The 21,491-nt window shown below is 36.5% G+C and overlaps 1 protein-coding gene across 2 annotated transcripts in view; it reads left to right on the forward strand.

Moving 5' to 3' along the window:
* Positions 1-21,491, forward strand: part of STIM2 (stromal interaction molecule 2) — a 145,636-nt gene that overhangs the window by 44,189 nt on the left and 79,956 nt on the right. For both annotated transcript variants that reach the window (XM_032334040.1, XM_032334041.1), the window contains exon 2: positions 17,077-17,207. In XM_032334040.1, the coding sequence (XP_032189931.1) occupies positions 17,077-17,207 (131 nt within the window). The remainder of the gene's footprint in view (positions 1-17,076; positions 17,208-21,491) is intronic.

The following is a 21,491-nucleotide window of genomic DNA, read 5'->3' on the forward strand; positions in this document are numbered from 1 at the left end:
ATGCAGTGATTGTCTGTCTTTTTGACAACATGTCCTTATTGGCCAGTTTCTACCTATTTGATGCCACCCTGCCTCGTGTTTTTTCCTCATACCCTGAGGTGGAAGGGAGCTGTTGCAGTGTTCCAGTCTGTCATGTGGTAGGTGGAGTTTTCTTGGATTATCTATAAGAACAGTCTTCCTGTTGTTATTGAGGCCAATAAATAAATAAACTAAAAGAGCTTATAATATGAGTTTAGTTTTCAATACTTAATCATTTAGAAATGTATGTATCTGGATATCTCTTTCTCTAAAATTACAAAATACAAAGAAAAAGATCATATAGCTACCTTTATGCTTGATAATGAATAAGATCTTTTCCTGTTGATGACATTTCTATTTAATGGAGGCTGCATATTGTGGTGGAAACAGTGGAGAGTTTTAGAAATTAGTAAAATTTACTTTGTAATATTTATGCAATCTGCCACATTCTCTCTCACCTTATTAGTACAGCCTTACAGCTTAGACCTCATTGCTTGAGATAAAATTACTTGATTCCCTGCCTCCAATCTGCTGTTCTTAAAACCACATTCTGCAGCTACTGCATATTCTGTACAAAACACAAATCTGACACTGTCCCAGCCATGACTCCCAGTCTCTTATTGCTAATGAGTTCTGCTAAATGAGTTGTGACATAAATATAGTGGCTCCTTGAACATTTACTTTCCATGAGCTTTTGCTAGCTCAGTATTTTACACAGATACACCCCTCACCCCAACACATAGGTGTTTGGTTTTTGTAAAATATTTCAACGAGTTTATTTCTTAATATGCTTCAAGTACCATTTTACTTTAATTACCTATAATTAGTATTTGTTAAAATACCTGATATAGATAGATGTTAATTGAGACAAGGATATAAAATTATGAAAAGATAGGACATAAGACATATAAGTGATAGTAAATGAGAGTGTTACAGATCTCTGTCAACTGTGTTCATAATTTTGAGGGCCAGATTTCGCTGAGGCTTGTAGAGAGTGCTAAGAAATAATAAAAGGCATTTTGGAATGTTATGTTCAGAGAAAAAAACAAGGCAGTGATTATTTCTGATCCTGTAATGGTAACAATAGAAAGTCGAACTCTTCACCACCTGTTGGAGTCTCTCTTTTGTTAGGAAAATAATTGATTGAAAATGGTAGATAAAAGTTATTGACAGAGAGTAGAATAAGAAAGGAACTAATTGTTCTCAGTGGCCAGGATATTTTCATTCTAAGGGTTAAAAACAACTAATTATCTTATTTTCATGATGTCTGAGCTGTCACAACTGTCACCACAGTCCAAGTAACCATATAACCATAATCCCCCACAGTTTCCTCATACCCTTTGAAAGAGAAAACTGAGAGGCAGCAGTGAATGAGGAGGAAAACAAGAATATTATGTTGTCCTGGAAACTGAAGAAAGAAGAGAATGATCAGCTGTGGCAGATGATCACTGATAGGCCAAGAAACAGGAGCAATGAATTGACCATTGGATTTAGTAAGGTAGAGATTACTGGTGATTTTGACCAGGGGAGTCGTGGTGGAGTGGTGAGTGCTCAAGTCTGATGGGAGTGTATTTTAAGACAGAAAGGGAGGAGAGAGATTGGAGATGGTAAGTTAGCCATATTTTCAGGGAGTTTTTCTGCAAAGGGGATCAATAAATGGAGTAGTAATGCAGTGGAGTTGAGAATGTTTTGCCCCCCACCTTCTTTTTAAAGAATGGGGGAGGAAAACAAAACTGTTTATATTCTGATGGTAGTGATTCATTGAGAGCAAAATACTAAGTGTGAATTTCTGGAGTAGTGCTCTTGAGGGGCCAAATGGGATGAGATTTAGTACATCAATGTAGGGATTGGTATTATGTAGAAACTTGGATAATTCATCTGTGGCTACAGGCAAGAGGCCCAGTTTGAGGTATAGGTATTGGGAGGTGGTTCAGTGTGTGATGTGAGTTTACGAAGTTCTCTTCTGAATGATTTTTCTTTTTCCTTTTCTTTTTCAGAGTCTTTGCTCTGAATGAGGGTGAAGGGAATGCATTGAGAGTGAGGATCAAGAAGGTGTGAAATAGAGCAGGAGTGTGAATTGGCCTGGAAGTTAGAGTGTGATTGTCTGGTCAAGTTAGCGGTGCAGTTGAGACCTGTGGTTATGGATATAAGGCATCATGCTCAGTCATGTTTAGATGCATGGGTGTAGGGACAGAGTATGTGGAGAACTAGATTTTTACCATGGTTATTGCTTTGCCAACCAAGTGTAATAGAGGAGAAATGGGCCAGGGACTTGCGTGTGTTTGCAGGGGAGCAATTATAATAAGTGACTGTGGATTTCACTGTGAAAGGAGGGGAGAGAAGACATTAAAGGATGAGAAACAGTAGTCTCCACAAGAGATGATGGTGTCTCTGAATGGGGCAGAGTCCAGATAATGTTTCCAAGGTAGAACCAACAGATTTTCTGTGGTTGGATATTATGTGTGTGAAGGTTGTAGTCAAGAATGACTTTAGGGATATCTGAGTGACTCAGTTGGTTAAGCGTTGAACCTTGATTTTGGCTCAAGTCATGATCTCCTGGTGGTGAGATTGAGCCCTGCATCAGGCTGGGCGCTCAGCAGGGAGTCTGCTTGAGATTCTTTCCCTCTGCCCTCCCCATACTTGTGCGCTCTGGCACGCAAGTGCACACACACACTCTCTCTCTCTCGAATAAATAGATAAATCTTTAAAAAAAAAATAACGACCTTAGACTTTTTATTTTGAGCGGTTATAAGAATGTCATTATTGCCAGCTGAAGTGCTTGGTACTTTGTCACATTCAGTGGTTTGATTATTTTTTGTTGATTATTCTATATAAAAAGGAAAATTTTTTAGTGTAATTAAGCTAAATATAATAAATATAAATAAACTTAATCTACAATCACTCATTCAGTTTCTATGTTGATTCACTCATTCAGTAAATACTTGAGTATTTGCTGTTGTTCCCAGGTGGTATTCTAGGTGATGGGAATATGAACAATAAATCAGTTGCTTATACTGGTTTTTAGTTAAAATTGAGAAATGAAAATTTGGAAACTTTATGAAATAAAAGGAATTACCATATCTTAATAAGTGAAAATTTATATTATCCTCGTACTGAATTGTTAAATATCTCAGTTGACTATATTTAGGGCAGTTTTTTTCATCTTTTAATACTGTTCCTCAAGGAACTTACATTATCATGCAATTATTTTTTAGGTCACAATTATTTAAAATAATTTAAGGTATTAATGACGTATTCCAAAAAATATAAAGTAGAAGTAAGTTTGAGGGTTAATGAATTGAAATTTGACCATATGAAAAAATCTTTTTCTTTAATGGCACCTGATACATTGTTTGGAGCAGAAATGACATTCTTCTATTTGACTGAGCAGTTTCCAAAGTTTAAATCTACAGTAACTGGAAGAAAAAGTATGCCATTTTAAAGAATATGCAGAAAACACTGCACATTGTTTGGGGCTAATTCTTTTAGTTGAGTCATGAGTGCCTTGAATTTTGGGCAGTGGCAGTGTTGTTGGAAAAAGTATATATACTTTCCTAAGGGAGAAATCTCAGAATAGGAAGGTCAGTATTAATTTGTGTGCATATATATTGATATATTGATTAAATAATTAAATTACTTTCAGTGTTATCTTCAATAAACTCTGGTGTTTAGAGAGAACCTCTGAAAGTTGATTTGTTGATGACAACACATCATTACTACTAGGGAGCTGAAGTAAACACTTTTAGAGAACAGAGGTTCCCCTGGGAGGTATTTATGTCTGCCATACTGGTTAGGAACAGTGTTGGGGTACATGTGAGGAATCTCCAGTAACTTCTGTAATTCTGAACTCACTGCTTTCTACTTAACATATTTTTTCTCTTTTCTTTTTAAAAAATTTATTTATTTGGGAGGGAGAAAGAGAGTATGAGAAGGGGGCAGGGCCAGAGGAAGAAGCAAACTACCTGAGCTGGAGAAGGGACTCTATCCTGGGACTTCAGGATCATGCCCTGAGCCACAGACAGTCGCTTAACCAACTGAGCCACACAGGCTCCCCCACTTACATATTTCAAAGTGGAAATAGGTGTTAGAATTATATGGTAAGAAAAAAGAAAAATCATGTGTAAAGATAGATAGAAAAGACTGTATTGGAGCCTGGCATTAATTAATGATCTTTAGAATTAGCTGCTGGTTTGCTCATAAACTAATAAACAGATGCTTTGCCTGATTCTGCTTTTTGCACGAGGCCCTTTACAAGCTCCTTAACAAATGCTCACATTTCCAGTTTCTCTCTGCTGCTTTTGGATGTCTTTGGGGGAGGGAGGAAGCTTTGAATGTCTTAAAGAGGCTCTTTTGCCTGTGAATATCTTAGCATTAGAAAAAATCAGTGGAATTCTTAGGGTATACAAAAGCAGTGAGTGAAATGGAAGGTATGGGTTATGGGCATCTGACCTGAAGGAGGAACAAAAGAAACAAGCGTGGATAGAAACAAGAACAATTTTTCTGATAAAATTGATATCCCTTGATGTTGGCCTTTATTTATTTTTATCTTTTAAAAGATTTTATTTATTTGGGATAGAGTGAGAGCAGGTGAGAGACAGAGAAAGGGACATGGGCGAGGATGGGGGAGGACCAGAAGGAGAGGGAGAGGCAAGCTCTCCACTGAGCAGGGAGTCCTCGGTGGGGCTCCCATCTCAGGACCCGGGGTTCACAATCTGAGCTGAAGGCAGACACTTAACCAACTGCGTCACCCAGGAACCCCAATGTTGGCCTTTTTAATTAAATTATTCATAAGTTAGCTGTATGTGTAGATTAGATGATATAGATGTAGATCTCTCTCTCTCATGGCCTTCAGTGGTGAACCAAGAGAGCTGTTACCTTTGGTCTTACAACTTTTTTGATACCAGGTTACTTTCTTTTCGAGTTCATACTTAAGATGTTATTATGTACTCAATTATTGCAGAATTTCTTTTCACTGATGTGCTTAATCTCCATGGTTCATCCATGTAGAACCAACAGTTCTCACGAATATTACCCGTAACTCTAAGTAGATATGCAGTGCAGGAAAACAGTTAGTGGATCTTACCACATGAGTATAAATTTAAAATGCAGACTGTCTTTTGGTGACTGTCTCAGTTTGCTTACATTAAAGATATAGATAGTAATAAATGTATTTCATTATTAATGTAAAAATCGGAATTAATATGTTAAGAGAAATGATGATAGAATCTGGTATATGTAAGGTCATTATTATTATTTTTTTATTTTTTAAAATTTTTAAAAGATTTTATTTATTTGTTTGACAGAGGGAGAAATCACAAGTAGGCAGAACAGTAGGCAGAGAGAGGGGGAAGCAGACTTCCTGCTGAGCAGAGAGCCTGGTACGGGGCTGGATCCCAGAACCCTGAGATCAGGACCTGAGCTGAAGGCAGATGCTTAACCCACTGAGCCACCAGGAACCCCAGGTGGTCATTATTTATTAGCAAATAGTAATTCACAAAACCTCAGGGAAAAAAAGAGGCTTTAAAAAAATTCTGAGAAGATATTTTCTTCAAAATTCAGAAATACCTTTATAATACTTTCTGCTTTGATGTTTTAATTACCAATAAGGATTTCAATAAGCTCTGTAACTGTATGTTTTTACTTTGGAGCGCTGTGTGTTGGAAGCTGAATTTGTAAATCTTTAATGTCTAGAGGATTTTATGAGACTTTCCCTTTCCAAAACCAAACCAAACCAGTGGCTCTCTGTTTTTGGAGGTGATTGAAGGGGTTGGTTGGTGGTTTCTTTCTACATTGTATAGGCATTTCCCAACTTAGAAATATTTGATTTACAAATATCCTTATTATCAAGTCTCTGGTTGTGGCCTCATTTATCTCCTGTGACTGCCATCGCAAGTGCACTTCCCGTCAGGTGCTCACCTCTTTCATTGAGTGAAATATAACTTTGTAAGTCTTTCTTCCATTATTATGGAACGGTACATGGAAGGGAAATTACCCATTTTTATTGCTGAGACCATTGGTGGGACAATGAATTCTCCTTCCCAGTTGGAAGTGTGAATTTATTTTCACTTGGAAACAGTAAGAACTTTCTAAAATAATTGTTCGAACAAACACACTAATCCTGTAAGTACAGAGTAAAACTTATACCTAAATGAGTGTTTTTCTTATTCAATGTAGTAATCTTTGGAGATTTTATATTTACAGTAAGTACTGCTTTTAGTGGACCTGCTTTTAGAATTCTTGTTTTGGAGTTTACTTTCAGAATATTCTTTTGGGGTATTTTTAGAAATAGGGAGTCTTTTTCTTTTGACATATTATGGGAGATGGGGAGAAATAAAGTTCTTTTGAATTTCAACAAAATAGTTAACCCAGCTCTTTGACTTTGGGCATATTGCTTTGCGTATGAGAATTTGGTTTGTTCATCATGGAAAGAAGCAGCATGATCCCAACATGGCAGGGTTGTAGAGAAGTTGAATTAGATAACCAAGTAAAGCACCTGGCATATGTTACCCAGTAAATGCTCTATTCCCTCTTTATCTTTTCTTCTTGCCTTTTAGGGTCTATTTGATTTTAGAATCAACCAAAAGATATTTAGAGTAAGTTTAATTTAGAAAAAATGATGTTTTTGATATATGTTAAGATAATAGTAATATAGAAAGACTAGACTTAGATAGCAGGAGACTTGGTGTTGTGCTGTTGATTAGCAAAGGCCCTCACCTTTCTGGATAATAGTACTAGGTATCTACTGAGTGTTGTCTGCTGAGTTCCATATGTGTGCCACACACTGTGTTAGGTATTTTATCTATAGATGTCTCATTTAATTCTAACATCAGCTTGGCAAAAGTTGCTCTCTGTTATTCCCATTCTATAGATCAGGGAGTTAAGGCAAAGAAGTTAAGTGACTTTGCTAAGATTGTGCAGTAATTGGCAGGATTCAAATGAATTTCCTGGGGCCTGGTTGGTGAAGTCGTTTGAAAGCTTCTGACTCTTGGTTTCTGCTCAGGTCGAATCTCCGTTTCCTGGGTTCAAGCCTTGTGTTGGGTTCTGTGCTCAGCGCCGAGTCTGCTTGAGTTCCTCACCAACTCCCTTTTCTATCTCTCTCAAACAAATCTCTAAAAAAAAAAAAAAAAAGTTCTTTTCCTTTTACATACTCCTCAACCTTTCTTTCTGAAAAATTGGGATAGTAATTTTATTTTTTGTGGTTGTTTTTAAGTTCTTCCTCTGTGAGAGAAGTGAAGCAGTGTAAGACAGTATTAATGATCTTTGCTCTCTATACCTTGTGCTTGGCTGTACCTTTTTTTCTTTATTGTGTAAAATATACATGTGACATAATGTGTGACCATTTTAAGTACACAATTCAGCATCATTAGGTACATTCACAGTGTTCTGGTTGTCACTTTGAATTACCACATTCCGTCCAAAACAATACAAAATAAATCAAAGTAAGCAAAGTTATTGCACTATTCTGTTCACATAATGCTGCTAATTCAGATGTTAGTGATTGTGGTATCCTGTATCCTGGGAGTAAATCAGGGCACTTGTTTACTTTTTTTTTTTTCTTTTTGTGCCTAGTCAACATTATTTTCCCACATATGATAGATGTAGCTAATATTATAAACAGATACATTACTGCTTTCTAGGAACTTATAGAGCACAGTGGAAATAGGCAGCAGTCAATGAATGCAGAGAGATATACAGCTGCATAAGTATTACTTATTTAAATACATTGAAGGAACATATTGTTTAACCATGAATATAAATATAGATTTTTTTCGGACGAGGGATGTGTTGGTAAGTGAATTTTGTATTAAGATAGTTTCAAGGCAGAGGCATTCTCTTTTGTCTTCTACTTTTAGAGAGGCTCTTTGAGATTAGCATGGACTGTTTGAGGAGGCAAGGACAAGATGCTTTTTGTGGGTGGGGAGTAAGTGGAAGTGAAGTAGTTAGAAGATGGTAAATTGAAAAATGTTCCTGGAAAGTGCGAAGGACCTCAGTGAGTGAGTTCATATGGGATGGTCTATTTAAAACATTTGGAGGGGGTAGTTGAATAAGGCACTTTTTTATGGGACATTTTTAGCTAACAATCAGGGGAAACTTCTTTCTTTTTATAAGAGTAGAGACTAATTAATATACACTTTTTATACAAAGTCAGTGATTAAAGAGATTCAGAGCTCCAAGAGGCAGTCATCAGTCAGGAGGGGTTTAAAGTAAAGACCCTTTATTTTCTGTTCAGTGTAACACTTATGGCATAATTAGGTACATCTGCAGTGGTTTCTCAACACTCTATTGGTAAGGTTTGTTTAACCTGTGAACTTTAATTGTAGGAGTAAATATCAGAGATTCTAGAGTCTTCCACCTGCATTTTTATAGTGTTCTGGTATAGCATTGTGTAACCAGTTACAACTTTTTCTTTCTCATTTGTTTTTCTGGCATGTAATATGCTTTTAATAAAGAGCATATTTTGAATATCTACTTTGAATATCTAGCATATTTTGAATACTATATACAAAATAATATAATAGATGATGGGTTCCAACTAACTTCTTTCTAAAAATGTATTCAGTGACCTTTATTATTTATTAGATTTTTGGAGAAACATCCATTAATCTTACTATATGCTAGGTGTTGGTGGTACGTTAGACACTGGAAATAGAAGGGGCACGAGAGACTCACCCTAAAGAGGATATCAGAAGAGAGAACACATTATTTATTTTTATTTTGAGTTTGAATCATGTCTTTAGTTTATCGAAAAATGATACTAAGGAATTATCTCTGAAGATCTTAGAGAACATTTATTCTCAAAATATTTAGATTGGAGTATTTAATTTGATAAATGCTTGAACTATTAATGGAAGTACTAAGTACAGACAATATTTATTTAAAGAATTTCTCTCAGTGGTGGTAATTAAGAAAATCCTAATCACGAGATGCATAAATAGTTGCCCGTATGGTAAGCCAAGTTCTTGGCAGTATATGATATTGCACATTGTTATCAGGCTACAGTCATTGGATTGTGATTAAGAGTCGGCTGGCTCCCCTTCTTAGTTCTTTTCTGCATGAAATTTGCTGACCTTAAAGGCATTATGGGAGGGAAGCTAGCTCTAAAGACTGGATTTACTTCTTCAGCTTCAGTTATTTCTGAAGCTCTTGCTTTCTGAGGTTTCCAAACCGTATTCCCTGCCTGTATCGATTGAATGAGATGTCTCCTTTGACTGCATTCGGTTGTCACTTCAGTATGACCTTTTCTTTCTGTCTTCACTGCCATGACTTATATTCTGGTTTATATTCTGTTACTTCCTGCCTGGACTGTTGGAATAGACACTCATTGGGAACAAGCATGTAAACTATAGCTACAGTTTCTTCTCTGGATTAAAATAAAATCGACTATATGGGAAAGCATATTTTGAACTTGAAAGCATTACACAAAATATAAGTTGTAATTTCTTTCTGTTACATTTGTCATTATGTCACAGTCCTACTTAAAAATTACTGGTTGCTTCTTTTAGGTGCCTCTTTCAGAGATTCATTGTCCTTCGATGCTGACAGCTCCAGGCTCTCTTTCCGGATTCATATTCTTCATATCCTGCTGCTCTTCCTTCCAGCAGTTGCTAGTGTTCTCTTCCTTTCTTTGGGGGACTGCTGGCATAGCTGAGGACAAGGCTGCTCTCTGCTGTGTGGGACTGGACTGAGCTTTCTAGTTGCTTGATTCTTGGGCTCCACACTCCTCTCCTGCATGTCCATAGCAGCAGTGTGGAGAGAGGTGAGTGTGAGGGGGATGGGCAGAACACTGAGTGGTACTCTCATGGAGAACCAGTCAGTTAGCCAAACTACTTTGTTGGTCCCAGAGCTCATGTTAGTTCCTGTTTGAGTTCTTGCTTTTTTTTTTTTTTTCTAATCCCATTTACTAAAATCCAATTCTCTTTCCTAATGCCACCCAAAATGTAATTGCTTGCACGTAAAATTCAGGCATCATTTGTATAGCAGTGATATATCACTGCTATATATATATATATTTACCAATATATATATTGGTAATAATATATAGTAATGAAACTGGCTTAATCTTTGGTTTTGAGTAGAGGAAGACAAGTTGGAATTTAACAGTGGTGTTGGTTGCTGGCTTTAGTTAAGTTTTATTCTGTTTCAGCTGATTTCTTCTCAGTAGAAAGTTCTGTTCTTGATTTAGGAAAAAGAAAGGAATGCTCAGTGTATAGTGCTAAAAAGATTTATCACATCATATTGCATTTAATACAAAGTGAGGGCACCCAGCGGAGGGAATTTGTCTTAATTGTTATGTGGATGTCCAGCACCAAGCACAGGGTCTGACATATTACAGGTACCTTATATCCTATTTACTTGAACAAATGAATTCTGTTTAGATATCTGAGAAACATGTTTCTGGCTATGGAATACATGATACGTACTGGTGCATTTTGGATAGCTAAAGTAGATGTCAATGAGATGTTGGCAAAGGAGAACCATTTTGTCATTTTAGCAGTTGTCTTTGGAACCTTTACACCAGATTCATTATATGCACAGATCTTTTGTAACAGTTTGTGTATTTGAAAAGAAATTTAGGTCAGCTATTGTGAGTTAAAATGATCATTTGAGCTGAATTAACCTGAAAGGGAAACAGTTGAGAAAGAAATGAAAAAGACATTAGAACAGGTATTGGGGTTCAGAATTCTCAGTTATTCTGAGATTTCTAGTCCTTAAGTCACTGTACCAAAAAGAGATAAAATTTTATGTGGAGAAATGGATCACTCTTGCCATATCCTCAACTCCTGTTTTTCCTTTTCTGCTGCTCCAGCTTGGCAAAACACCAAATCCCACAGCAATGTTCATCATTTCCCTCCTCCATTCCTTGGACGCATAGAGTATTGCAAGCCTATAGGATTACAGTAGCACTTCCTGACAGCTGTGCCTCTCAGCCTTGCCTCTATTCTATTTTCCTCTGTCACCAGAGTGATCTTTCTGTAATGGATCTGATTGTGTTGGGCTTCTCCTTGAAAATCCCCTGTTGTTTTCAGGATAAAAATCCAAATTCCTTAGTTGGGAAAAACGACTCTTAGAGATCTGGCCCCTTCTTTCCAGTTTCTTATCTGATCTCTCTTCTTTTCTCCATTTTTTCCTCTGTATTCCAGACATATTAACTAGTGGCATTTCTCTGAATGTTCGTTTTCTTTTCATGCCACTGAACTTATGACGTTTCTTTCCTTCTTTCTTTTTTTAAAATATTTTATTTATTTATTTGACAGAGATCACAAGTAGGCAGAGAGGCAGGCAGAGAAAGGGTGGGGGGGGGAGCAGACCCGCTGCTGAGCAGAGAGCCCGATGCCAGGCTCAGTCCCAGGACCCTGGGATCATGACCTGAGCTGAAGACAGAGGCTTTAACCCACTGAGCAACCCAGGCACCCCATTATAATGTTTCTTTTTCCAGGCATGCGTTTCTCTCCCTCCCTATAGTCATCAACTATAGGTCATTTAAAACTTCCCAAGGTTACCTCTAGAAAACGTTTGGCTTTTCCTTCCCAGTCTATATTGGTTCCCTTCCTCCATGCTCTCCTCGTGCCCTACAAATAGTGTTTTCAGTGGTCCCTAACCTAATGTAGTAGTCCACATGCTTCCCTTCTCACTAGACTGTGAACTTTCTTCAAATACAAGATACTCTTATAAGCTCTTTAATTCCTCATCTCTGTCACTGGTTTGCACAGTATAGAAGCCTAGAAGTTTATGGTTTAGTTAGTATATGAAGTAACAATTTATCAGAGACACAAAATTGCCTGGCTGAGTCCTGGGTATTATGATTGTGAGAAGTAGAACATGGTTCTTGCCTTGACATAAACTTATTTGTGTGGGCAAAATGACCCATGAAACAGTTAGAGATTAATGAAGTACAACATCAAATGAGGACTTAGGTTGAATGATTTGAGAATAAAATATAATCAGATTTCAAATTCTTTGGCATTTCATATCTGTTCTTTATTTTTCTACTTAATACTTACCACTGCTAACATGCTCTGCCTTTTATTTATTTATCATGTTACACTTGCCTTCCCCAGTATGCTGCAAGTTTCATGAGGAATTTTTTTATAATTTTTTATTTTTTATTAACATAGGATGTATTATTAGCCCCGGGGGTACAGGTCTGTGAATCGCCAGGTTTACACACTTCACAGCACTCATGAGGAATTTTTATTTCTTTTTTCACTATGGTATTTCCATGCCTGACACATGGTAGAGACTCAATAGAAGTTTGGTGAATGGATGGAATAGTGTTCAGGAAAGGAACTGATCCCTGAAAGATAGTACAGATACAATACAGAAACATTTCCTGGAGATGTTACAACCTGAAACAGACCTTGAAAGGTAGTGTTTTATTAAATTAGTTAATTTAATTGAAAAAAATACCAATTTTGTTTTTACATGAATTTTTTTCAGATTGTATGTTTCTCCTAATTTTCTTTTTCTTTTTTTTTTTTAAATTTTTATTTATTTGACAGGCAGAGATCACAATTAGGCAGAGAGGCAGGCAGAGAGAGAGGAAGAGAAGCAGGCTCTCTGCTCAGCAGAGAGCCCGATGCGGGGCTCGATCCCAGGAACCTGGGATCATGACCTGAGCCGAAAGCAGAGGCTTTCACCCACTGAGCCACCCAGGTGCCCCCTCCTAATTTTCTTTTAAGGCTTTATGAGGTTTTTAGAGCCCCCATCATTCACTTTACTTTTAGAGTTTGACTGGATTAACAACAAAGCCTGTTTAATCAGTGACTGATGATAACTAACCCTTGTGTACTCCTTGCAGTAACACTTCCACTCCATATATTTATTAGCAAAATGCGTAAAAACACAGGTTTGCTGGAGGCAATAACACATTCCATATGTTAGGATACCTGTTTGTTTATCTTTTACTTCACCTCCATTCAGAATAAGTACAAATGAGTTTGAACTTCTAGGCATGTCAGGGTTCTGGTTGTTTTGTGATGTAAGAATCATAATTGACCATTGTGCCTGCAGGTTCTTCGATTTTAGTAAATCTTGATCAGAGTTTTAAATACACACACATACACACGTGTCATATAACTTAGGATTGCGTTGCCTGTTGTTATAGTTTTAAACTTTTCTGTTTGCTTCTCTTCCAAGACTAAAGAAATTAAAATTAGATTTTGACTTCAAACTATTAAAAGTGTTAACTCCTCCAAACGAGTTACAACTGGAACATGCATGTAATCCAGATATGCATTGTTCTGTTACCAAAAGAAAAAAAGTTATTAATTGGTTTCCAGAAGTGGCTTCTTGACATTGTTTTCCCTAAGCACAGAATTAGATTATTTCTTAGGCCATTGTAGCTGCAGTAGATCTTAGTAAACATCTAGACTATTTTACAGGTGTGGTAACTAAGACACAAGGACAAGTTATTTGTACAGAATCGGACAGTTAGTTTATAACAGAGGCAGAATGATAAACTAGATTTTTTTTTAAATTTTTTATTTTATAAACATATATTTTTATCCCCAGGGGTACAGGTCTGTGAATCGCCAGGTTTACACACTTCACAGCACTCACCAAAGCACATACCCTCCCCAATGTCCATAACCCCACCCCCCTTCTCCCAACCCCCCTCCCCTCAGCAACCCTCAGTTTGTTTTGTGAGAATAAGAGTCACTTACGGTTTGTCTCCCTCCCAATCCCATCTTGTTTCATTGATTCTTCTCCTACCCACTTAAGCCCCCATGTTGCATCACCACTTCTTCATATCAGGGAGATCATATGATAGTTGTCTTTCTCTGCTTGACTTATTTCACTAAGCATGATACGCTCTAGTTCCATCCATGTTGTCGCAAATGGCAAGATTTCGTTTCTTTTGATGGCTGCATAGTATTCCATTGTGTATATATACCACATCTTCTTTATCCATTCATCTGTTGATGGACATCTAGGTTCTTTCCATAGTTTGGCTATTGTGGACATTGCTGCTATAAACATTTGGGTGCACATGCCCCTTTGGATCACTACGTTTGTATCTTTAGGGTAAATACCCAATAGTGCAATTGCTGGGTCATAGGGCAGTTCTATTTTCAACATTTTGAGGAACCTCCATGCTGTTTTCCAGAGTGGTTGCACCAGCTTGCATTCCCACCAACAGTGTAGGAGGGTTCCCCTTTCTCCACATCCTCGCCAGCATCTGTCATTTCCTGACTTGTAGATTTTAGCCATTCTGACTGGTGTGAGGTGATATCTCATTGTGGTTTTGATTTGTATTTCCCTGATGCTGAGTGATGTGGAGCACTTTTTCATGTGTCTGTTGCCCATCTGGATGTCTTCTTTGCAGAAATGTCTGTTCATGTCCTCTGCCCATTTCTTGATTGGATTATTTGTTCTTTGGGTGTTGAGTTTGCTAAGTTCTTTATAGATTTTGGACACTAGCTCTTTATCTGATATGTCGTTTGCAAATATCTTCTCCCATTCTGTCAGTTGTCTTTTGATTTTGTTAACTGTTTCCTTTGCTGTGCAAAAGCTTTTGATCTTGATGAAATCCCAATAGTTCATTTTTGCCCTTGCTTCCCTTGCCTTTGGCGATGTTCCTAGGAAGATGTTGCTGCGGCTGAGGTCGAAGAGGTTGCCGCCTGTGTTCTCCTCAAGGATTTTGATGGATTCCTTTCGCACATTGAGGTCCTTCATCCATTTTGAGTCTATTTCCGTGTGTGGTGTAAGGAAATGGTCCAATTTCATTTTTCTGCCTGTGGCTGTCCAATTTTCCCAACACCATTTATTGAAGAGGCTGTCTTTTTTCCATTGGACATTCTTTCCTGCTTTGTCGAAGATTAGTTGACCATAGAGTTGAGGGTCTATTTCTGGGCTCTCTGTTCTGTTCCATTGATCTATGTGTCTGTTTTTGTGCCAGTACCATGCTGTCTTGATGATGACAGCTTTGTAATAGAGCTTGAAGTCCGGAATTGTGATGCCACCAACTTTGGCTTTCTTTTTCAATATCCCTTTGGCTATTCGAGGTCTTTTCTGGTTCCATATAAATTTTAGAATTATTTGTTCCATTTCTTTGAAAAAGATGGATGGTACTTTGATAGGAATTGCATTAAATGTGTAGATTGCTTTAGGTAGCATAGACATTTTCACAATATTTATTCTTCCAATCCAGGAGCATGGAACATTTTTCCATTTCTTTGTGTCTTCCTCAATTTCTTTCATGAGTATTTTATAGTTTTCTGAGTATAGATTCTGTGCCTCTTTGGTTAGGTTTATTCCTAGGTATCTTATGGTTTTGGGTGCAGTTGTAAATGGGATTGACTCCTTAATTTCTCTTTCTTCTGTCTTGCTGTTGGTGTAGAGAAATGCAACTGATTTCTGTGCTTTGATTTTATATCCTGACACTTTACTGAATTCCTGTACAAGTTCTAGCAGTTTTGGAGTGGAGTCTTTTGGGTTTTCCACATATAGTATCATATCATCTGCGAAGAGTGATAATTTGACTTCTTCTTTGCCAATTTGGATGCCTTTAATTTCCTTTTGTTGTCTGATTGCTGAGGCTAGGACTTCTAGTACTATGTTGAATAGCAGTGGTGATAATGGACATCCCTGCTGTATTCCTGACCTTAGCCGAAAAGGTTTTAGTTTTTCTCCATTGAGAATGATATTTGTGGTGGGTTTTTCTTTCTTTCTTTTTTTTTTTTAAATTTTATTTGACAGAGAAGAAGAGACATCTAGAGAGGGAATACAAGTGGGGAGTGGGAGAGGGAGAAGCAGGCTTCCTGCTGAGCCAGGAGCCTGATGCGGGGCTTGATCTCAGGACCCTGGATCATGACCTGAGCTGAAGGCAGATGCTTAACAACTGAGCCACTCAGGCGCCCTTTGTGGTGGGTTTTTCATAGATGGCTTTGATGATATTGAGGTATGTGCCCTCTATCCCTACACTTTGAAGAGTTTTGATCAGGAAGGGATGCTGTACTTTGGCAAATGCTTTTTCAGCATCTATTGAGAGTGTCATATGGATAAACTAGATTTTTAACTGTTGTTGAGAAGACCAAACTATGGCTAACCCTTCTATTATTCTAGTAACTACTTTAACCTTCTAGGCCATTTCTAATTCTAGAAATACATGTGGAACTGATGGTGTTTTAAAAGGGTATTTTAGTGACCTGGCAGATTAATAGAAGTAAGTTCTTAGAGTTTGTCAAATTGCCAGTCAGCTGGATTGGGTGTAATTGAAGTTTTGGCAGTACATTTTCATTTTAGTGTATAGGCTGTTTACTGTTTGAGTCAACAGGTAACTTTTACTAATCTGATTTTAAGCTTTGAAAAGCCTTAAATTATCTCTAAATTGTTAGATTAAATTTACACATTTTCCATAGGAAGAGGTTTAACCAATAAATGTATATTAAAGAAAACATGAGGAATAAGATTTTTAAAAGTTCAGTCTTTTTTTTTTTCCCCCAGTGTTTCCTTGTTAAATTTAAGAAGTGATGTATTTTAAAAGGTATTAATATGGGTGAGCCCTCATTGTTAAATAGAAATGTGAAAAAAAAAAAAACCTTTCTAAGTATCATGTAACTCTTCTGTGTATCCTTTTCTTATATTCTCTGCTGTATTTACTTGGATTCACATTTTAATTAAACTGGATTCTTCAAAAATATCACCTTGTATTCTGTGATTTTAAGGTTATTTTTTCTTTTTTTAAGGAAGGCATTCTGTTTTGGGGGGAATGATTAGTAAATATAATGTTGAATAAGAAAAAAATAGTTCAAGATGTGGAAGAATCATAGAAAACCTGATGTCAGTACTAGAGTTACTTCTGGTGGTAGTTGCCTAAGATCCATTAAATTGAGTTATTTATTTTTAATGAGTTGTGTCCATATATTACACTTTCGATGACTCTGCTAGACTTTTAGAAACCCATTGGTTTGACTTAGTCTGAAATTTAATGTTTTTAAACATTGAACATGAAATGTTTTAAAATTTAGTGTTGTTTTCCTTTTCCGTTGTATTCTGTTAACTATATAGCCTATGTTTTGGTGTGGCAAGTTAGTGATTGCCTTCATTCTCTTTCAGATCCCTGCCTATCACTGAGTCCACCATGCTTCACAGAAGAAGACAGATACAGTCTGGAAGCTCTTCAAACAATACATAAACAGATGGATGATGACAAAGATGGTGGAATTGAAGTAGATGAAAGCGATGAAGTAGGTGGAAAGCTTTTCCTGTTATTCTCTTAAATTTTCCCATTATTCCTCATATGTGACTCAGGTTCATCTTCAGTATCTTTAGTTTTTCTCTTTGCATTCTAATTTTACCCTTTGTATTTGTACACCTTTCCTTTTTTCTTTTTTCCTCATGCATATACAAGTCTTTTAGTTTTATAAGAATCCCCAGTCTCATGTTCTTGCTTTCCTCAAACATATGTCCTCTTCTGACTATATCAGTTATTCTCTATTGCTGCTTTATTAATCACCACAAAGCTTAGTGGCTTAGGACACCAGTTTATCATTTCTCCTGATCCTGTGGGTTGACCGGGCTCAGCTAGGTATGTTTTCTGTTCCCTTTGGTATAGTCTGAGGTCACTGTGATGCTGTGTGGTTGCATTCCACTGGGAGCTCTGCTGGGGCTGAAATGATGACTTCTTAGTTTTCGCAGTCTTTCTTCACGTGGTCTCCCATCATTCATAATCTAGCTCAGGCTTCCTTACAGCATGGCAGCTGGCTTCCAGGGAACAGTGTTCCAAGAAAACAAGTTTCTGCATAAAAGTACTTATCATCCCTTGCTTGCCTTGCCAGTGCCTGTTAATATCAAATTGGCTTAAAGCAAGTGATCTGGTTAAGCTCACAGTCTGTGGGAGAGGATTATACAAGGGCATGAATACCAGGAGATGTAGTTTATTGGGGGGTCATTGATGTAATGATCTATTGCACCCGCTGTACAAATAAATCATGTTTTATTTCTTGAGCATTATCATCTTCCTCCTGACATCCCTCTGGCGTCCCTTTTAGTTTCTCCATAGAAGTTGTTTTCTTTGGTTGGAATCTTACTCTAGCCAAATCCCCTGGTTGTTTTTCAGGCCTCTTCAATCTCTTATATTTGTCATAGTTGAGATGCTTCTCTTTTAGTTTATATGATACTAAATTATGTTTTTTCTACATTATAATCTAATGTTATATAACAGTCATATTCTCTAATCACATTGTTACCTAATAATTATAGTCTCTAAAGATGAATTCTTGACTTGCTCTGCAACACTTTACCTTGCGAATGCTCATCCTTTTGTAGGCTACACTTGGTTCCTCCATCTCTAAGCCAGTGTAGATTCCTGACCTACATATGTTGCTTTCTGCCTGACATCTTTTGAGGGCTCTTACTTTTTCTTTCAAGTTAGTTTGTCTAAAACAATATCTCAGCTCTCTTCTTTGAAATCTATGACTATTCAGTGGCCCTTCTGGACCTACTTCTCCTTAGTTTAAAATTTTCCAGATCAGGTGTTGGCCGACTTTTTTTTTAAAGGCCCAAGTTATGGGTTGAAATGTGTCCCCACAAAAATACATATTTTGAAGTCTTAAATTCTAGTACCTCAGGGTGTGGCCTTATTTGGAAGTAGGGTAATTTCAGATGTAATTAGTTAAGGTAAGGATATACTGGAGTAGTGTTGGCCCTTAGTTCAGTATGACTAGTATCTGTGTAAGAGAGGAGAACACCACGTGGTGACACAGACACTGGGGAAAAGCTGACCCTGACAGTGGTAGCAGAGATTGGAGTTATGGAGCCATAAGTCAAGGAATGACAGGGATTGCTGGTGACTCTAGAAGCTAAGAGAAAGGCATGGAACAGATTTCTCTGTTTTTATAGAGCTCAGTTTCCTCAGTGGTCAGAAGTGAAAGTCCTATTGCTCTAATCGCCCGGTCTTTCTGCTGACCAGTCCCATCCCAGGGTGATCTAGAGGCACCATTCTGAGTACTCTCTTAGTATGAACTCAGAGTGTGATCAGAAGGGGCAAAATACACTCTTCTGACTCAGGAAATTCAAGGGTTTTAAGAGCTCTCTGCCAGGAACCAAGGACAAAGACCAAATATATTTCTTATACCACAATTACAGAAATATTTAAATCTGAAAAGAATAGCAAAAATTCACATTTTTTCAATCATTAAAAGTACCCTCCAAGGAAAGATCTGTTAAACTTGCATGTAATATATAGACAGGGAGGGATTAAGTAAGCTTATGCAGGTATTTGACAGCCTATTTAAATGTATCTGATTGCATAATAGTTCCTCGAATTACAAGTTATTTTAATCTTTTTAACCTCATCATCAGATATTAAATGCTCAGATGTGTGAAGTGTTATCATTTATCACTGTGCCAAACAAGTAAACAGGCATGGCTGTATAATTTATACTTATGTGGATTCATCTTGAATCTTTTAAATTTCAGTGAAATTCCAAATATTTTATAATAGAGGTTAGAAGTAAAAACTTTATGTTAAAATGTAAAGCTTATTTAAAAAAAACTTAGAACTCTGTGAGTATGATTGGTGAGCTTTAATATTTAAAAACAGGAGATGTTATTCTTGGTATTTCTTCTAATATTAATATTCAAGAGCAAATAAGGTATGCCTCTATATTTTATTAGTACCTTACAAGGTCTAGAAATCTACTGTCCAGTATGGTAGCTACTAAGATATGTTTGGCTACTGGGCACCTAAAATTGAGATGTGTTACAAATGTAAAATGCACTTCAACTTTTGAATATGAGAAAAATAATGTAAATATTTAAACTTTAAAATATTCATTAACTGTTGGAAATGATAATGTTATGGGCATACCGGATTACATAAAATATGATATGAAACTAATCCCATGTGTTTCTTTTTACTTTTTATTGTGACTTCTAGAAAACTTAACATCACATATATAGATCAAATTAATTTGTATTGGAAGCACTGATCTAGAGACTGTGGTGTGTTGTAGGCTTTAAGGAAAGAGTTGTTAATTCTGTGGTTCTTCGACTATTTTGGTGCCTTCTTATCTGCAAAACTACATCTTGATTTATATTTCTTGGTTAAGTGTTTCTTTTTTAAAGAAGTGAATTGTAATATCATTCTGCATTTCTAGCAGTCATCATTAGGAAACTTCATGAGTTTAATAAGAAACCTTAGTCAAAAAAATTAAAGTACTTAATTTCTTGTGATTTTGGTTTAGAATGTTAACTTTTTTAAAATTTAGAAAAATATTTAGCATTTGAAATGCTACTTGAAAACTTAATTTTTTTCTCTTTAGTGCTTCTGCTTTTGTTTTTTGTTTTTGGTCATATGAGAAAGGATTTACTCTTTCAATTTATTCATGCATTTAATATTGAGCTAATATTTGAAGGTCTGTTTACACCAGATACTCAGATCTTGGAATATATCCGGGACAGAACAGAATCTCACATTAATCTTCAAACCCTAAAGTGGACATTTTGTTGGATGCTTGTAAAAAGGTAGACTAAACAAAAAAAAACAAAATAAGCAGGAAAAAGGGGGATGAGAGCAGGTAAATGGTGGGTAGCTGTAATTTTAAATAGGGTGCTTTCGGCAGGCCTCATTGGGAAGGTAACATTTAAAGAGTGTACTGTATGGAATACTGGGACAAGTAAGAGAGTAAGTATCTGGCAGTTTTTCAAAGCTGTTCTCAAATTGAAAATAGAGGACAAGAGTGTTTTAGATTAAGAACGGGATATAAAGCTTTTGCTTTCCAGGTCATTGTCTTCTGACCCAAGATCAAAAAGATTAGATGTCAGTGTATGCTCAATCTGTGACCTGTTTAAATTGAGGTTTTGATTACAGTCAAGTTTGTCTATTCTGCCAATATTGGAGATATTTTGGAAAGTGTAGGTACTTGATTAAGAAATACTTTTTTTACATAAGAGAAATGAATGGTTTTGTTGATTTGAACATAGCATAGGAGGCAGTGACAATTGACATTGTTATTGTCTGCTTTGTGGACTAAACACTTTAGTATAGTTTCTAGTGTGCATGAACTTTGTTTTTACTTTTCCTCTTTTTAAAAAAAATGTAAAAGTCCTTTTTTCCCTATTTTTTCTTCCTTTATATATCCATGCTTACCTTTTAGTGATAACATTTGGAATAAATAATTTTAGAGTTTATGTTATCAGTTTTTGATATTTATAATTAACTGTAAACCAATTTATGTAAAAAAAAAACTGGTTGTACCTGATATTTGTTTTTTTTTAGATTTAGCTAATCTACCTGAATAACACCTCTGTCATCTTTTATCGGTATACTTCTTAGAAAACTTAGTTAATAGCACAGATGTATGAGTGTCTGAAACAAGGAGAGTCACTATGAAAGTATGCAAAAATAGGGTTAGGAAAACCTACTAGAAAATACATTTTAAAATAGGATCAGTGAGTTTTGAATTATGTGGAGTACTGTTTCCAAAGGAATAAATGCATGTATATATTTACTGAAAATTTTAAGTTAA

Source organism: Mustela erminea, chromosome 2 (assembly GCF_009829155.1).
Source record: "Mustela erminea isolate mMusErm1 chromosome 2, mMusErm1.Pri, whole genome shotgun sequence".
Lineage (NCBI taxonomy): Eukaryota > Metazoa > Chordata > Mammalia > Carnivora > Mustelidae > Mustela > Mustela erminea.